Here is an 18,358-nt window from a genome sequence, read left to right as displayed (position 1 = left end):
TCTGATCAGTTGAAATGCGACGGTTAGCTTAAAGATTGAATGGCCGAGCGCTATCATATTGTTCCAAAAGACTGCGGTAGCATAGTCATGTTATTGATACAGAAAGAGTATTATAGAACCAAGTACGGAAAAAAAAAAAGTACTAATGAACTGTCGTAAATGCGAAATTAAGATACAAAAGCAACGTATCGTATATGTACGATTGAAGCTTCGAAGACAAGAAAAATGCACAAGACAAAGCAAAAAGAAATTATGTAGCGAATTAACCGTTGACTCCAGCATACCCAAAAAGAACAAACCAAAACGACAACAAAGCCTGATGTTAAATGGCAAAAATCTTGATCCATCGCCACACCCGTTTGCCGCGGCCAACAAGTCCTTTCTCCATTCTAACAAGTTCGGCCGCAGTCTCAGACTCGTACTGATCCATCTCCCTTCGACCTAGATCAAGATCGAGCTGGGACAATGGAACAATTCTTGTCTGTCGCCAAAATTTGTACCCCAGAAAGCAGATTAAGAATAAAACGAGTGAGACATACGACGCAAAAAGATACTGCCATTCAAACTCAATGAAAATTGTCATGTCGTTGAAAATCACTAGTAAGACGCATCCGATTAAACCAAAATACGCAGTATACGGTTGGAACGGCGATCGGTACGGATACGACGGCATGTCGCGTTGAACGATGTCTGGTCGCAGCCGTAGGCCGTAATAAAACCGTATATAAGACAAGCAAATCCCAGCCCAAACAAGTGTGCCTGGGATGGATGTAAGTTTGCGAATCCAGTAATAGATTGTGATTGCAGTCGAGTTCGGGAAGGAAACCAGAAAAACCGACAAAGCAATGGCGAACGTGAAAATAACAGAAACAAACGGTACACCTTGACGTGTGCATCGGCGAAACACTCGAGGAAACTTGCCTTGAACTGCTAACGCATATAAAGTGCGACTAGACGCATATAAGAACGAGTTTCCTGCTGACCAAGCGCAAAACATAAACTATAAAGTTAGCTCATTTCTTTCATTATCTTTAAATTAAGGTCAACTAACACAACAAGTGGTGACGGCACCACCTATGCAGAGACCAGCGTTTTGCATGGCTACTACCCAAGGAGAGCTATTTGAATTTGCAAATCCTTTCATGTTGAGAGTACCAGACTGACAGTTTCCATCTGGAGTGGTACTCCAGATCCATGAAAATCGCTGGCTATTGTAGATGGACCAGGGAGTAAAAAAGCTAGGCAACTGGTTGCTCCCAGCCGCAACATTAAGACCGACGGCAAACACACCAAGCATATAGAGAAAAAAAATACGGAAGAAGATGCGAAGAGTTGCTCGAGGAAGAGATTTGCGAGGGTGGCGAGCTTCTCCGGCAGTCAAAGCCACAAGTTCGGTGCCTGAAAAGCAATAGACAGACTGCACAACCGCAGTCCAAATCATTAGAAAAGTTCCAGTAGATCCTGTTATGTGCTTCGTATCTGAAACCTCGAAAAAAGGTCGGAAAGGCCCGTAATCTGGACTGAGCGACGAGTCCCAAACTATAAACAAAATCAGATTTACATTTTAGTTCAACAGCAAAAAGCATACACTTAAATTTGACTGGAAAAATTGTGGATTTACCAGGTTGAGGAGTGACGCCATTTCTATTCATGACGAACATGAAAATGATAAGGACAAGTAAAAATACAAGCTTAAGCTGCCCAAAGACGTACTCAAACTCGCCATATACTCTGACATCAAAACAATTGATAAGAATGATGATAAGCAAAAACACGACAACCATGACCGCCGGTGATATTCGAGATGGATCAAATGCACCAAAATATGTCAAGAGAAGTGCACCAGAAGCCACCTGAGTTGGAATCGCGATAGCAAGTGAAAACCAGTAACAAAAGCCAAGCGCGAATCCCAGTGCGTCGTCAACAAATCGAGAGCCGAAAGCCGAGATACCACCGGCAATGGGTATAAGCGCTACCATCTCTCCAAAAGAAACCATAACCGAGAAAACAATTATGCCAGTAATTAAAAAGCCCAAGATCATTCCAAGTGGCCCAGAATTTGCGACAATGCGGCCTATTCCGATAAAAAGTCCATTTCCTAAAACTCCGCCTACTGCAATCATTTGAATGTGGCGCGTCTTTAGCGAACGACGAAGCTCATAATGACGTTTAGGAGATTCGTGAATATCGTCGATGATATGAGCACCACCAGTTCCGGAAGCAGATTCGTCAATAACAAATGTACCTAGAGAAGTTGCGTCTGAACGTGAACGGGCTAGTGATAAGGGATAATTTGCTTGAACTAAAGGTTGAGTAAAATAATTATATGAATAATCTGTCGCGCTCGATGGAGGCAAAGCGGTAAATGGGTCTGGAAAGAGGTCGTTGATGGGATCTTGGTCGATATCATCGGACAAGGAGGAGACTGTCATTGATGAGTCGTTCTTCATGGCTTACTCTCAACTGCACATATACACTTATTTCGTCTATCTCATTGTATTTTGTCGGCGATTTGCGACAGTGACAAATATGCACAATTTGAATGAAAAAAAGAATGAGTTGAGATGGCAAACAAACGAACGAGAGATACCACGATGTTGGTTTTACCCTCGAATCGACACTGTAAATATTAAACCCTTACCCTGAATTTACTTCACGAGACAGATTATGCGACATAATTTGATAACTATAAAACAAGTCAGGCCAGTCTGTCATTCGACTTGAGGCCATTGCAATTTCGACACGACAGCCGCTAGTTTTTAAGCGGGTAACGGTCATGCACAGACCAACTTTACCATTCCTCCGCTTATCTCCTCCTCCTTCGCTAATCCTCCATCAGTATCACAAAAGAATGACGTCTCTTCTACGAGATCAAAAAATTTATCATTTCAATATATAAAAAAAATTTGGGATCCAAATAGCAACAGCAACTCTAAAAAAAAAAAACTTACGGCAACTGCCTCGAAACGGATTTGAACCGATGATCTCAGCATTACTAGTGCTGCGCCTTACCAACTTGGCCATCGAGGCTTTGTGCAATTGATCAGGAACTGACCTTGACGAATCATCTAACTTTGACGAATCATCTAACTTTTCTTCTAAACCTTCTTGTTAGATATTTCGACATCCTTCAAGACCTTTCCTTTTACTTCGTCTATTTCTTCATTCTTCTATACTTACAATTACCTTCTTATACAATATTCTATTTATCTTTATACCTTTTATTATATATAGACCTAGTTATTCCCTTGTTGTATTAATACATTAACCATTAGAAGACATAACTCTTCTTTGAACTCTTTGGACTTTAAATCGGCTTGTCGCCTAAACCAACAATGTGAGGAGGATTCTGGGTTCTTTATTCCCAGAATATGGCTTAACCCGAAAAGTTAATCCGACCTCCTGAAATTCGGTCTACTCCGGATTAATTTTGATTATTATTTGATTTACTTTGCGAATATCCGTTCTTTCTTCGTACTGAAGTTCGGGTATTATGTCAATGAAAAGTTTTGTTTGATTATTGTTTATTAGTTTATATTTGTTTGTACAGAGAAACCCAAGTATAAGAAGGGGTTTCTTTTCCTTTGTTGTAAGAAGAATGAACAGTGAAAATACGAAATCCAGTCTTACCTGTAGCAACAAGTCTTCCATACTTGTCTTCCAGTTATTAGATAAAGCAGTAAGTATTTCAATTAAGAGAATTCTCTTAAGTTTCCCGTAGATCAATTTGTGCTATTAAAACACCCTGATCTCTCTCAAACAATGTAATATCGGCAATAGTTTAGTGGCTAGAATTTCCGCCTGTCAAGTGTCGTACATTAGCTCGCGGGGGACCGGGGTTCAATTCCCCGTTGCCGAGATATATACAAATTTTTTTTTATTCTTTCTTTTTTAATTTGAAGGAACATTAACTCATCAGTAAGGTGAGTTATACCCTTTTTTGGCTTGCTTATGTAGAATGTAATCTTTTAATTTTAGCAGCGCAGGTGCGAATTTGTTAGAAGCGCTATTGAAATTACACGTGACCTGCGACCCCGTTTCTACAAAGCAGATAGTTGGTTGAATATCTGATTAACCATACAAATTTTAGTGATTGTTAAATCCAGATTGTGTCAATTACGGAAAATTACTTAGCGAGTCAGAGCCAAACTGTCATTGTGGCGGCGGTTACTACTCTTGTGGTTATATGGTAAAATCACGAATAACAAAGCTGAACCGAAACTTTCATTTTTAAAAAAAATTTCGGCTAGAGGAGGAAGAGAAAGTTAGAAAGTTGAAAAGGGAGGTGTTGATTACGGACAGATTCTGAGGGCCAATGATTAAGACGTACCAATGAACAGGGCCAGCTTCGTAATATTAACCCTTGTAGCTTAACATTGTAGATATTGAGGCAAGACTGATTATGACTTTAGAAATCAAAGCGGATGAAAAAGAGGAAAGCTCGGAGGATGCGAAAATGATTATTTGTATTATGAAGAAATGTTTGGGAACATAAAGCAGTGATAGAATGTTGGTGTGGATTGAACTTTTTGGGTGTCAAATGGTCGTCACGAGTAATTAATTGTAGCAGATTCATTGGCCGATAAATGCAGTTATGAATAAAGCGTTAAGGATAGATAACATATCTTTTAGTCGTCTATTTATTACTGATATGCTTCAGTGAGTGCTTATAATTATTAAATGTTGCAGCAAGAAATAGTTTGAAGATAGGTCAATCTGTACAGTGATAGCTGTGAATATCATGAAGGACATTGTTGTTACCTGTATAAATGACATGATGAGGTTGATGATGATACTCTCTTTATATACTCCATAATTAGGGTTGTGGTAGTGCAATTCCAACTCGTTAGTATCGCATTGCTCCAACGAACAGTATGGACTGTAAACAAGTGAAGGCAAAAATAAGCCAAACCATTTTATGGAATAATACAACACCCTGCCCCATCATCCCCACTCCTTGACCGATGTCCACGGTCATCAACATCAAAGACCTTGATACGCGAACTTCTTCCTCCTAAGAAATAAGCAGCTTCTGGTATCCGAAATTGGAAATCATTGGAAATCATTTCCTCTGCCAGCGCGGACTTCAGTTGTAGAGTAACCATACATACACTCCGTTTCTACCTCTCCTGGCTGACGACCAATAACGTCCCATGAATCGGGTGGCTCCTAGGATGGCATTGCTTTGTATTTTCACTGAAGTTGTTCAGACTATCGAGATAATTGGACTACATCTCGTCTATTTCCATTAGTTAAATGTCATTTACTAGTTTGAGACGCTGGTACTGCGCTTCACCAGTGAAATTAAACACTTCAACAGTTAGTTTCATACAGTTTGCATTCAAAACAGCCCTGTAGAATTAACTGGCTAGTTTGCTATCCTGCCGTCGTCGTTTTGTCGTCGAGACTGGCGTATGCGTTGGGACCAATCTACCTACCACACACGCGACAAGTCTCACAAGTCCCGCACAGCCTTTAATTAGACCTTTAAGTTCCTGATTATCGCTTTCCTACGCTTACTTACGTTTAATCTTTCTTTGCTAACAACTTCTCATGGTAAGTCATTTTTTTGTTAGCGCCAAATACAGTTAGCAACTCGTTGTTCAGCATTTGTAGAACTATAGGCCGATTAAAAGAAGCAAATATTAGCAATTGATACATCTTATCGCCGCGGCAACAGAATGCTTATACATAGATATATATATATAAAGAATAAAACAATCAATTCATGACACTGGAACGCCGTCTGCTTCATACGAGAGCAAACTGAACAAATAGAAACAAAACAAAAGCTCACAGACAACCGTGTCAAAAACAAAAACATTTTTGGAACATTTGCTAATCTCCGCAACAGGAATCAAATACAACGTGTTCAATCAAACAACATGCTAAATCGACAACTTAAGAACTAACAAAGGAAAAGAAAAAGACTGAACACGAGCATTGACGCTGCCACACAAATAACAATACACATACCAACTCATTATTAAACTGAGTGCCACCTCTCCAAATATTTTATCAACATTTATCAGTCTAGCACTCGTTACTCCTGAACCGCTTCAGAGGTGATTTCGTCCGGCACAGCGTCGACGACCTGTTTCGATGACAAAGACCCGTTTGCAATCTTCTTTCCAAATGACTTTGCCGTGTCCACTCTCGCGTGTGCAAAGGACTCCACATATGAAAAGCACTCCATTACGAGTTGTCTGCCCGTAGAAAGCGAAACAACAATAGGACCAGTAATAGGCTTCGACTTGACATCGGTCTTTGCCTTCTTGTCCTCCCAAACCGCAATCACGTGGGCCTTGGCAGCTGTTGGGACAGCCAAAACGTAGTCAACAGTTTCTTTTCCGTGTACCTTAGTACTAGCAAGCTTGTCTGAAATCATCGGCTTAACACGGCCAACGGCATCTACGCCAATCAGGTAAAATCTACCAAGCTCAGTAGCAGGCGCGGACGCAGTTGTCCCCGGTTCGGTCGATGACTTGGCCGGTGGCAAGTAAGCTTCAACCAAAGCAACCAATCGAGAGTTAACAGGCCTAAACACAGGATCAAGTCTTGCTCGAACAAAAGGACGACCCTTTGCGTCATAGAGAGCAACAGTACGCTGCTTCGCCTTGCCAACAGCAACCTTAGTAGGCTCAACCACCTTTCCGTTCACTTTTGACTTTGCAGCTTCGGTGTAAATATGAGTAGTTGACTTGACAGACTCAACAGATTTGGTGACTGTTCCTGGAATATCTGGCGCAGCAGTAGTCTTGAGGGCAGGAACGTACTTGTCAATACGGCTCAATGTACTGTCACCAAACTTGTCGACCTTTGATAAAACAGGAGAAGCCTTTTCGACTGCAGGCTTTACGTACCTGTCAACATATGGAGTGGCAGTAGTAGAAACCTTCTTAACCAGAGGGATGCTAGTAGTATAGGATACAGTGGCGTCGACGATGGGATATGATCTCAAGTGCGAGAAAAAAGCAGACGTTTTGTGAGTGCCGTTGACAATGATTTCGGGAGCAGATTCAGTCATGATTTAAAGAGTATAACTGCTATGGCAAAAATGTTAGCAATCAAGACTATCATATAAACGCAGACAATGCAAGTTCGCAGGCCGGATCAAAATCACTTACTACTAAAGTATCACTAAGCACTATTAAAATAAATCTGATAGTTAAGAGTAGAATAACGTGATGGATTGAGATGTAAAGTAACAACAACAACAGTTACTACCACTAAAGTATGGCGAGATGAATAGCAAAAAAGGGCGTAAAAGGAAAAGGGAAAAGAAGGGAGGAGAGATCGGCGGAGTAAAAGCGGACGAGGACTTTGTGGTGAAGAGGACAAGAGTCGCGCACTAAGGTTTGAGAGATTCAGAAAAGAGTGGGAGTGAGGCTCGCGCTTTGCATGTGATAATGAGGCGCATTATATAAAAGTTATTGGCAGACTGCATTAACTGGTCTGTTCGTGCTTTAATCTACGCCCTACAGCAGCCAATCGGTGGATAATGCGGCGCATCTTCACATGCTTTTGCTTTGTGTTCGATCTCTTTTCATCAAATTGGACAATTAATCTGGTATATGTAAAATGTTCGTAATTGCTAAATAATCTAAAATATAACAAAAAGAATATATACTGAGAATTAGATGTTATAAATCCCCCCCACGTCAATAGGGTCATCATGTGTTTTGACACAAAACAATTAATTACCTTTGCGCCATACGCTTTGAATATCTGAACTAACGGGCAAAATATAGAGCCTCTAAACAGAACAATGAATTTAACTACATTATAAAAATTATTCCATTAATAAATAAATTTCTGCGCCAAAAAATTACAAGGACTATAATTAATTGTCATATTATTATAGATAGCATATAAAGAAGAAATGTTGTAAATGTGACTAGAAAACACGTCACCTTGGGAAAACGTATATCAATATTTTCTATCTCCAAGACATTTTATTTCTTCCATATGTCTTGCTTGACGCGAATTAAAAGGGGGCAAAAATACCCATTTTTATTGTAAGCAGTACGCGACGGGTGTTCTTACCGCGACAAATCACCACCTCTATTGTAAACCCTGTCCTGACATAATAGTTCATAGTGACTAATGATTAGGTCAATCACGCATGTTTATATTTGAAACAATTGCCAGTACTTGTTTGAATACTCGGGTCTGACGTATTTTGTTCGTCACTACAGCTACTACAACATAAGAGCAGTACAGGTCGTTAATAGAGAGCCGGTTATAATTTCGTTTATTACAAGATTTCATGTTAGGCGAGTTAATAGTGTGTTTGACTGTCGATCTGTCGCTAATCGGCCGGCCTAAAACTTAAACCTTAAAATTACTATTGTCTAACCTAATTTTGTATCTACTTGATTGCTACATATATGCCATAAATTTTACAATATATGTTTAGTGCATAAACACGTAGTCATCATGACTACTCGTATGTTTTGGTTTCTACAGAAACGGAAATTTGGTAAACATCACCGCCGCAGTGCCTTTTGAATACTAATAAACACGCCAACAACAACAAGCCGACAACTTATGTGTATCTCCAGTACACTTTCTGGTTGAATCTGTAACTGTTAACGCTATTTCGGCTCCATTGCGCTCTAATATGGCGTCTGAACTGATCGGATCGGCCGATTGGATCGCATCTGAAATACATTTAGTCAGAAGTCTTGTTGACTCGGTCGCCGAGGACTTTTTTTACGCTGCCAAAGATGAACTAGACTGGATTGATAGCTGCACAGCTAAAATAATGAAAGATATTTCTAGTAAACACCTGTACGTACTTTGTTTTACGTTACAGACAGATGCTGATTTATAGTAATAATCATGAGAATACATCATCGGCTTTACAGGTGCCCAAACAACAGATTGGTTCGCCGCTGAAAAATCAGATTACGGTAACCACTGCTGGAACACAAAAAAACTTTGGCAAAGAGAATGCCAGTGTATGCTTCATCACCAGGTTTGTCAAACCGAGCTAACGTTTTAACAGCCGGACTCAGCCCTGGAAACAACCGTCGGATCACGCATTATTTTTTCACCGGGATCAACGACACATGATATGGCACCCCCAGAGAGTACCTCTCCTGTATCGTCCGTACTGAAACGTCAAGCTACACTATCTGCAGTTGCGGAATTCAATACTGATCCAGTTCATCCTCCTTCATCATCATCTGTCGTTGGAGACGAGCTTGTAGAAGGCGACTTTTTTGGTGCTCGGGAGCGCGAAATTTTATCTTTGGACCCTGGTGCAGATGCTGCTGCGTTTGCGTATCGTGGCAATGATTCTTCTGCTTCAAGACCTGGTACCCCAGATGAGTTTGAATCTGTAAACTCCGAGCTAGAGACATCTGTTTACTATGAAAATGCTGTGCAGACTCAAGTGGCTGAGAATGGCATTGAGAATGGCATTGAGAATGGCATTGAGAATGGCATGGAGAATGCCACAACAAAACGATATAAGTTGTCTCGCACTAATCAACAAATGCCAACATTCACTCAGACCTCATCTACACAAATCCTCTCAAGCCAAACTGATCAATTTGCTATATCAACTCCAGTAAGCAACAAAGTAGACAGCTCTGTTTCACAGCAGAATTCGTTCTATTCTGCCAATGAGGATGAGACTGTTGATGTTGAAGTAGAATCTAAGCCTGAACCGGTGATTGCTCACTTGTCTTCGTCTCCCGCAGTGCCTGGTGGTCCTTGCCGGCCACCTCTGGCGCAAAGCACTCCCGCGGATATGCCGTCTATGTCAATCAGATCTCCATTTGAGTCGTCTTCAGTTTCAGAACCTAATGATTCTCAAGTTGCATTTTCACAGGAACTTTCTCCATTTCGAGTACCAAATTCAAGTCCACGCCAATTATACCCGCAAGTTCCATCTCCTAGAGGTTTCCGAGTATTGGCAAACAGTTCTGGCGCTAATTTACTCTCGACACCTCGCTCGGAACCTCAACCGGCAAACAAGCCTACAATGATTCCGCTGAAGGGATCGCCAGTACACGAACCCGCGAATGATAGTGCTCCTACATTTGCGACATTACCAGCAAAGGCACCATTGACAACGAAAAAATCGATGGGTAAACGAATGTCGTACGAGAGCAGTGCAAAGTCGTCGCTTGTGTCTAGTAAAACCTCTGCCACTAGTATAGACGCAATACCAACAGAGGACAGCAGTCAAGCCAAGTTTGGAGATAGCGCAAAAGAATTGCTAGCAAATTTAAATTACCAAAAGACAGGAACGCCGAAGTTAGCTCTCTCTACAGCTAGCATTGCTTCGACCAAAAACGACATCATTCGAGATCAGCTGGACAGCAGTGCGTCAATAGTTGAGATGTCGCCGCAGCTTTTACTTGGATCGACTGCGAGGCAAAATGCTCTGGTCTTGCCATCTTACAAAGGGTTTCATACAGAGGAGGAAGAGCCACAAGAGGATGAAGAAGATTGGGTTCCTTTAGCAAAAGCAACTCCTGCTCCAAGGTCGAAATTCATGTCTGGGCTCACAAAATTCAAAGAACCTGCAGTTGCACAGGCAAAATCAGCTGGAAAAAATATACTTGAAGAAGGAAACAATGCAGAAGAAGCTGTTGACATTGCTACTGTAATTAATCAGTCGAAGCAGAATCACAATATCAAACAGTCACAGCCGAAATCAATTGAAACCGGTGCCGACACACCGGCACGGGGCTATCAAGCCTCCACGGCTGCATCAAGATCACGTTTACCTGCTTCTCTGACCAAGCCTACACCTAAGAACTCGCCAACGCGACAGACCGAGCTTCCAGCTCGAAGACCCATGTCTCCTACTAGAACAGGCGGTGCTCGTCAACCCGGTCGTCCATTCACTACTCACCGGCCATCACACGCTCGAGATGCCCAGTCGCCTCTCCGCAAACGGCCATTGTCTCCGCTTCGCAATGTGGTGACAAGACCGGCTACACCAGAGGAAGAACAGAATGTAGACGGACACTCTGCAGTAGCACTTAACCGATCTGCTAGCATTGTTCGTATTAATGGCCAAGCACAAGTCGCGTCAGCCACTGTTATCTCAGCCGTCACTGCTACTCATGCTGAGACTAAACGATCGCCGGTTACCAGCGCGTTTAAAAACATGAAGTTTTCTACCGCGGACGTGTTCAGAAGGGCTAAGAACTTGTTATTTGATCAGAATGATGCAGGAAAGCAGTCGGAAGATTCAGGAAAGCCAAGTGCTAGTCCTACTAAGAAACCGAGCAAAGACATATTGCCTGGTGGTACGAGCATATCTCTGTATCCAGATTTGTCAGGGATCAAGAAGGATGCCGAAACCTCACCGGGTCGGTCCATAATTCAGACTGACATACTGGCTCCTGCTAACAATGGCACAAATCCAGCTAAAGTTCTCTTCCCGGGGAGCCAGTCACGGGCGGGCAGCGGCCATGCATTGACTGTATTCCAAGGCACTATACAAGCTAACCAGCTTCAGTCAGAAGCGCAGGACAGTGGAGATTTGCAGCTATCTCCAGATGGGCATAGCTCACAAGTCGGAGCCCCTGCCTCAACTGCTACTGAATCTGGATCGACGAGGAAGTCAGCTTTTGCATCTGCATCTACGACTTTGTCATCTGCCTTGTCATCTCGAACGTCATTGTCACAGAGTAGCCAGATCAAACGCACAAAATCCGCCATTAGAAAGCCACATTCAAGAAATAAGCTAGCGCCAGTAGTTGTACGAGTGCCAATGGGAGCGCAACGAGAATTTGAGCAACAAAGGAAAGCGGCAGCGGCAGCGATGGCGCAGATTTCACCGCCAGGGCAGCGCGACGCACCGGCTGATGAGAAAAATGCCGAACAAAAGCGTGAAATTGAACGCAGAAGACAGGAAAATACACGAAAAGCGACGCAACCAGGCGGCACCAATGAAGAGGAAGATATGGGAATGGTCGCCATGACAAATCGGACTAGTCGGGCCCCCCCGACAAGAAGCACCGCTGTTGCAGTATGTAGTTCTAGGCAAGAAAGTGAAAGGTGGTACTGACCTTGGCATTAGCGAACGGAAGAAACGAGCAAGCAGATCAAACGAAACTTCCAGGATGGCGACCAGTCACGACTGAAAACAGTAGTACCACACTGTGCGACCGAGCAGCCTAAAAGACGTCGGACCGATGAATTGACTGGATCTCCAATTGAGAACAAGATCAGACAGCCGTCTGCCGCGCGAAAAGATGCAGGCAGACTTCAACCACAACCAAACTTGGTCAAAGCCGCAGTAACACACCAGGGACGAACCGTGCCTGTGGTAGACGGGGTCAAGTTCTCGAATGACAAAATTCGGTTTGGCAGCGAAAATGCAGCGGCTGCAAAAAACATCAGCGGTAGTTCTGGATCCCAAACGGCGTCAAATGTACCTGGACAACACCAAGGAGTGGCGCAGAGTCAAGTCACTTTGTCACAATTGACGCAAATGACTGTGGCCAGTGGTGATCATATTGCACTACCAGAAATATACAGCGAGTGCGTCTATTTGTTGAATATACTTGGTTTATATCTAACGGTCACGCAGGTCAGAAGATGACGACGACAGCAGTGTGATTTTAGACTGGGCACACTCTCCATATCTACAACAGACTCTACGTCGGCAGCAGCAAGTTGACCCGGACGCTGTATTTGGTCCAGTACCTCCGTTGTTGATGGAAGAAGTATTTAGGAGTCGAACCGGCGTTCCTGCAACAAGATTCCGTCCGAGATCTTCATCAGCCAACTGGTCAAACGCAGACAGACTTACACCACAGGAGATTGAAGCATATGCTTCTGAGATGGGCTATAATAACAGGGGTGAGCATGAGTCGTGAGCTCTAAGATTAGGCTGCAGTTTATGTTGTGAGAGATTAGACAAGTTTTTACTATTTCAAATATCATTTTGTATATCAGATTAAACGTCAGATTTATGCTATTTTGTACAAAATGTTCAACTCCGGGAAATGCGAAACAAATCAAAGCTTTAGAAGTTAACGACCATCTTTCTCCCAACGACTTTATGGGCTTTTTGATGTTCAACTTTTAATAAATAGTCATCGCGCTGGAAGACTTTAATGGACAGATCTTTGAACGACGAGCTGTTTGGTTCAATTTCTAGGCCACGTTCGATACATTCGTGAGCATCGTCAATCTTGTCAATTGCCAGACAAGCTCTGGCACTTCTATAGTAAGCCTTAGCGTTATTAGGCTGAACCTTGAGCACTTGTGCGCAGTCATTTAAGACTCGGCGGTAGTTTTGCAGCTCAAGATTACAGGCTGCTCTGTTCAGATAGCAAGCCGTGACAATTATTTGTAATTTTCTAGCCGCTTCTTCTTTATCAATGTTCTCGTCGGGAATTTCTATGCGTGTTCCTGGGTCTGACTTGTGCTCAAAAAGTTCTTCTACTTTTGCCTGGTTTTGTTCTACCTCATTTTCTAGTTCAGCAACACCTTCGTCTGTCTCTTCTTTTTTGAGCGATGCAGCAATAGCTTTTGTGTAAAACTCCACAGCATCTTTATATTGTTTGGTCTGAAAACATTCATTTCCCTGCGTCTTGAAATTATTCGCGACTTCGTAAGGTGAACCTTCGTATGCAAGCGCTTGCAGTGCCTCAAGAGCCATGTTCGGCCCACCTGCACCGTCCGTAGTGTCGAGCTCGGTCATGAAAATCGGAAGCCGATTGAGATTCTCGATAAACTCTTTCGTGTCATTTTCACCACCGTACTTCGGATTTGGGCCTATTTCTGCCATTTTATGCTATAATTAACAATTGTGAAGGTGAAAAATTGTTGACGGTTGGGAGTTTTACAACTGCTCTGATTTCCAAGACTTTGACTTACCCACTAAAATAATGGGAGACCAAAAGCCATTTTACGGAGGCGGATCGACTACGGATGCGACTGATCAGGCTTGGGATATGGAAGCTTTAGCCCGGCAAGGCCGTGAACGAGCCGAACGCGAGCGACAGGCGCGCGAGTCGCGGTTTCAGCGTGCTGTGACGCCGCCTGACGCGCACGAGATTGAGATCCGCAGGCAGAGACTTAATTTGGACCAAGATTTGAACCAGGTAGTGGTCGTACCTGCGGGTGCATCAGCAGTAGGGAAGAAAGGCCGGGGTGCGGGATACTACTGTGAGGTCTGCGACTTGACTTACAAGGACAGTTTACAATGGCTCGATCATTTGAATAGTAAACAGCATTTACGCGCGTCTGGGCAGACTGAGACACAAGTACGGGCAACTGTGGACGATGTCAGGAATCGGCTGGCGTGGTTACGGCAAAAGCGAGACGCGGCAAACAATGGTCAGGAATATGATATTAAGCAGAGAATCGCGGAACGGAAACGGATTGAGGAAGACGAACGAAGAATGAGAAGGGAGAAGCGGATGCAGAGGCGAAAGGTAAAGAAATCAGGAGTTCGAAGCGGTGATGATGAAGAAGGCAAAGGAAATGAAGAAGATGGTGATCGAAAAGCGATGGAGGAAATGATGGGAATACGGAACTTTGGAACTACAAAAGTGAATTGATATAATGTACATTATTGTAAAATAGAACAAACAATCGCCAAAACAATTAACAAAACCAGCTGTACCCAAACAAATTATTGCAAAAAACAACTCCTCAAATCACAACGGCCCTTGTTCGAACAAGCCCACCGCCAAAGTTTCTTAAAGCGGTTTGTCTCGTCTTTGCTCGTTGCAGATTCCTAAAGGCTTCGGCTACATGCTTCGCAAGAATAGGCCGCTGATCATCGCCTGGAGGATCAAACAAAAAGCTTTCAGTTTTTCTTGTCTTGGTTCTTTTGCTCCTTCTCATCTCCAACTCGTCCTCGGCTTCCTTGACCTTAATGGCCTCTTCAGTGAGCACGGCAACAATTTCAAATGTCAAGAATCCAAGAATGTCAATCACGTCGTCGTTCGGCTTGGAATCAGTTAAAGCTGAAATACTGGCCCAATCTTTAAATCGCTTAGCTTTGCGAAACGTGAAACTGGCTTGACGGCATTCACTCCAATGCACGTACTCTTCCTTTGTCATGAGCCTCGTGCGCTCATCTGCAGACTTCAATCGCTGTAAAGTAGCCAAGTTCGCTTCAAGTTCTTCTTCATCAGGACCGGCCCCTCCGTCTTCGTCCTCTGCCGCGTCAGGAATTGGTTCCGGAAACATATTCGATAAATCCCATGGCAACTTAACTTTTGACTTGCGGTTTTTAATCTTTGGCCCCATTGGATCTGCACCGGCAGGTGCACCAGTAGGCGCAGCCACAGCAGCACCAGCTACGTCTTCCAACATGTCGGTACCTTCCACTGCGCCTCCCTCTTGATCTTTCGCGTTCTTTCGTACGTCTTTCCAAGACAAATATGTTCGCAAACGGTTCACTTTTGCCCGATCGTGCCGAATAATAAAAATCAAATCTTCAATAGTGATTGAACGTGATCCTCGCCTCGCTGCCTGCGATGTAGCTTGAAGCAGCATCTCGACGACTTGAGAGCGCACAATGTCTTCTATCAGTGAAGTTGTCTCTGTCGGAGGATCGTTCGTTTCACCAGACACAAACATCATCTGCTGGATCTCCGGCTTATAGCGGTATTTGTCCTTCTCCTTGTCTGCCATATCGATAATTGAGTCAACTAACAATACGGTATCTTGATTGAACTGGCAAGGCCGATGATTGATTAGATTGGATGAACTGGCCGGTGCTTCAAGCCGCATACGCACACAAAACCCTTTATATTTGACAGACCTTTACTTCAGTTAAACTATAGAATCTATTTACCTATAGTCAGCTACTAACAATATATAAAATGTAGATTTTATATTCAGAATGATCTGGACTTTAAGCAAATATTAGTTTACTTGGCCGCCTCTATTTGCAAGGGCTTAAATAGGCATTCTAAGCCTTCTTGGCCTGGGCAAGACGAGCATAAATTCATTTTTTGTTTCTTTCTAGCGAAATGGCAACCTTATAACAATGATAGTAGTTTTTCTCCCAAAAGAAATAGAAATCAAAAAGCACGCAATGCGATATAACTATCTATCTACGGTGATTCAATTGGTATCTTTTGGCTATGTGTGCTCATCGAGGTGCCTTTAGGAGTGAATCCGTAAACCTTAATATTATGCCTAAAAATGTTTTTAATTTAGTCACGTCAAATTTAAGCAATATCGAAACCAAACTCCTGTTTTACATGGAAACTAGAGTCTATTGTATACTGCGGTGAATGTCAGGTCTCGCCAATCGGGTTCTCAAGCCATCAGCATACAGAAGTAGATTTTTTGTCTCAAATAAATCGTTTCGATTGCACGATTGTATACGTGTAAACGCAGTGACGTATAGGACATCCGTCGGTCAATTCAGAAAGTTACAGCAGAAAGCGAGTGTTAAACGAGAAATTTTACAAGAGAATGAAATAATGCTAAAGGCGGATTATAAATTTTGGACAAAGAAAGATCTAATTGATCGAATCAAAGAATTAGAATCAGCGTATGAGTAATAATCTGCATGTATGATCGGCTTCTAACAAGATGTAGAAGCGGTAATGGAGTTGAACAGTCAAAACTCGAAGGACCGGCAGAGTCGAAGAACAAGTTCAGTAAGGCACGCGAGTTTAACTTTGGTGCACACAGTACAAGATACGTAGCATTGAAGTTTGCATACATGGTAAGTGGCTACGCAATGGCAGAGGGATATCGCTAATTCGAGCAGGGCTGGAATTATAATGGTTTGAATGTGCAGCAAGTACCAACACCTTTACCGACCGTTGAAGGCTTGATCCTTGAAGCCCTTGCGACATGCAAACTACTAGAAGATCCCGATGATTTAGATAAATGCGAGTTCAATAGATGCGGTCGAACAGACAAAGGTGTGTCTGCATTAGCACAGGTCATATCATTGCGGATCAGATCGAGGTTGACACCAGAAGAGCAGCAGGACGAAGCCAACGATGATATTGAACTGTCATACATTACTATGCTCAACAATCTATTACCACCAGACATCAGATTTTATCAAGCGAGCTTGCATCCACCCGAAGGGTTCAATGCTAGGTTTAGTTGCAAATCACGCCATTACAAATACTTTTTTGTTTCACGAGGCAAGAACCTAGACATTGCCGCGATGCGGCAAGGAGCCGCTTTTATTATTGGCACTCACGACTTTCGTAACTTTTGCAAGATTGACGGGTCAAAACAAATCACAAACTTTGTCAGAACAATCTACGATGCCAATATTGAGGCCATCAATCACGGGCATCGTGACAATTCCGAAGAAGAACTGTACGTGTTTAACTTAAAAGGATCCGCCTTTTTATGGCATCAGGTCCGGTGTATCATGGGAGTGTTGCTGCTTGTCGGCCAAGGACTGGAGAGTCCAGCGGTGGTGAACCAACTGCTAGATATCGAGAAATATCCTTGCAAGCCAATTTACGATATGGCGTATGAAATACCACTGGTATTGTATGACTGCGAGTTTGGCGATGACGTCAAATGGAAAGGACTCAGCGACTTTAACAACAGATACGCCGCTACTGCTTCGGGCAATATTAGAGGAGATGCATATGGCCTATGGTACGATGGCGTCATTAAAAACGAGCTTCAGTATGCCATGCGCAACATTGTCGAAACCTGGTCAATAGAAAAATCGCGCGATGCCGCCTCTTCACGGATTCGGGTCGACACAGGTGACGGAATAGGGAGATGGTTCTCAGAATATGTCCCACTGGAAAAGCGGGAAATGATGAGCAGCTTCGAGGAATTGAACGCCAGATGGCTGTCTCGCAAGACTAAGATTTTGAACGTGACTGGAAAAGTAAACTCGAATTCCAAATTTATCGAAAAGCGGCGACTAGCATCTTTCCGGGGAGAAGCTACAAACGAAACAGACTATGAAGAACCGAAAGAAGTGGCTGCGCAAAGTTGATTATGCAAATATGCAACAAATTCTGTTACGTTTATTGCGATTGAAAGAAGTGCCCGTGAAATACAGAGCTCACGCTATCGAAATTGCATATTAGAAGTTGAAAAACGTCTGAGTGTACAACAGAAGTCTTAGTTTGTATTTGATAAGAGGCTTTATCAATTCAAATTATCTAAAAGACTTACTTTCAAAAATTGGGCGGCAGCGGTTAGCGTTCTACATGTGTCTTCAAAAAAGAAAATCTGACCATTTACAAAACACTTTCAAGCTCTTGTTCTTTTAATACAACTGTGCGACTGCTAGTAATAAATCGCATAGCATACTAAAACATAAATTGTAGACAGTTCTGATGGCAACTGTGTGCTATCAATCGAACTACGGACAATCGTTGACAGATTCAGGGGTAACGAGCGATAACTTTAAAAGTGC

General features: G+C 42.8%; 7 protein-coding genes and 2 non-coding genes across 9 annotated transcripts; 4 read left to right on the top strand and 5 right to left on the bottom strand.

Moving 5' to 3' along the window:
* Positions 1–47: 47 nt before the first annotated feature.
* V1512DRAFT_239143 (amino acid permease-domain-containing protein) lies at positions 48–2,683 on the bottom strand. The gene is made up of 3 exons (XM_066914198.1): positions 1,589–2,683; positions 1,052–1,539; positions 48–1,000 (listed from the first exon to the last, which is right to left on the bottom strand). The coding sequence occupies exons 1-3, from the start codon at positions 2,448–2,450 to the stop codon at positions 323–325; spliced, it is 2,028 nt and encodes a 675-aa protein (XP_066771449.1). The 5' UTR covers positions 2,451–2,683; the 3' UTR covers positions 48–322.
* Positions 2,684–2,957: 274 nt separating this feature from the next.
* V1512DRAFT_t38 lies at positions 2,958–3,030 on the bottom strand. Its single transcript has one exon. It is a non-coding gene; the product is annotated as a tRNA-Thr (tRNA).
* A 740-nt stretch (positions 3,031–3,770) lies between these two features.
* V1512DRAFT_t39 lies at positions 3,771–3,859 on the top strand. Its single transcript has one exon. It is a non-coding gene; the product is annotated as a tRNA-Asp (tRNA).
* A 1,767-nt stretch (positions 3,860–5,626) lies between these two features.
* Positions 5,627–7,403, bottom strand: V1512DRAFT_239140 (uncharacterized protein). The gene is made up of 2 exons (XM_066914197.1): positions 7,128–7,403; positions 5,627–7,046 (listed from the first exon to the last, which is right to left on the bottom strand). The coding sequence occupies exon 2, from the start codon at positions 7,025–7,027 to the stop codon at positions 6,044–6,046; it is 984 nt and encodes a 327-aa protein (XP_066771448.1). The 5' UTR covers positions 7,028–7,046; positions 7,128–7,403; the 3' UTR covers positions 5,627–6,043.
* Positions 7,404–8,623: 1,220 nt separating this feature from the next.
* V1512DRAFT_207930 (uncharacterized protein) lies at positions 8,624–12,851 on the top strand (the record flags this gene model as incomplete). Its single annotated transcript, XM_066913421.1, has 5 exons — positions 8,624–8,793; positions 8,837–8,963; positions 9,011–11,998; positions 12,050–12,513; positions 12,563–12,851. The coding sequence occupies 5 exons, from the start codon at positions 8,624–8,626 to the stop codon at positions 12,849–12,851; spliced, it is 4,038 nt and encodes a 1,345-aa protein (XP_066771447.1).
* Positions 12,852–12,917: 66 nt separating this feature from the next.
* V1512DRAFT_263263 (uncharacterized protein) lies at positions 12,918–13,795 on the bottom strand. Its single transcript, XM_066916460.1, has one exon. The coding sequence runs from the start codon at positions 13,766–13,768 to the stop codon at positions 13,001–13,003; it is 768 nt and encodes a 255-aa protein (XP_066771446.1). The 5' UTR covers positions 13,769–13,795; the 3' UTR covers positions 12,918–13,000.
* Positions 13,796–13,868: 73 nt separating this feature from the next.
* Positions 13,869–14,543, top strand: V1512DRAFT_271303 (uncharacterized protein; the record flags this gene model as incomplete). The annotated part of the gene is made up of 1 exon (XM_066917636.1): positions 13,869–14,543. The coding sequence occupies one exon, from the start codon at positions 13,869–13,871 to the stop codon at positions 14,541–14,543; it is 675 nt and encodes a 224-aa protein (XP_066771445.1).
* Positions 14,536–15,761, bottom strand: V1512DRAFT_263261 (transcription initiation factor IID, 18kD subunit-domain-containing protein). Its single transcript, XM_066916459.1, has one exon. It carries the CDS (start codon positions 15,724–15,726, stop codon positions 14,638–14,640), a length of 1,089 nt encoding a protein of 362 aa, XP_066771444.1. The 5' UTR covers positions 15,727–15,761; the 3' UTR covers positions 14,536–14,637.
* A 666-nt stretch (positions 15,762–16,427) lies between these two features.
* On the top strand, positions 16,428–17,932 carry V1512DRAFT_247930 (pseudouridine synthase; the record flags this gene model as incomplete). Its single annotated transcript, XM_066914509.1, has 3 exons — positions 16,428–16,498; positions 16,546–16,675; positions 16,721–17,932. The coding sequence occupies 3 exons, from the start codon at positions 16,428–16,430 to the stop codon at positions 17,930–17,932; spliced, it is 1,413 nt and encodes a 470-aa protein (XP_066771443.1).
* Positions 17,933–18,358: the final 426 nt, after the last annotated feature.

This window comes from Lipomyces arxii (assembly GCF_038497795.1).
Source record: "Lipomyces arxii strain Phaff 12-163 unplaced genomic scaffold V1512scaffold_8, whole genome shotgun sequence".
Classification (NCBI taxonomy): domain Eukaryota; kingdom Fungi; phylum Ascomycota; class Lipomycetes; order Lipomycetales; family Lipomycetaceae; genus Lipomyces; species Lipomyces arxii.
Note: the sequence above shows the minus strand (reverse complement) of the source record. Positions and strands in the feature narration are given on the sequence as shown.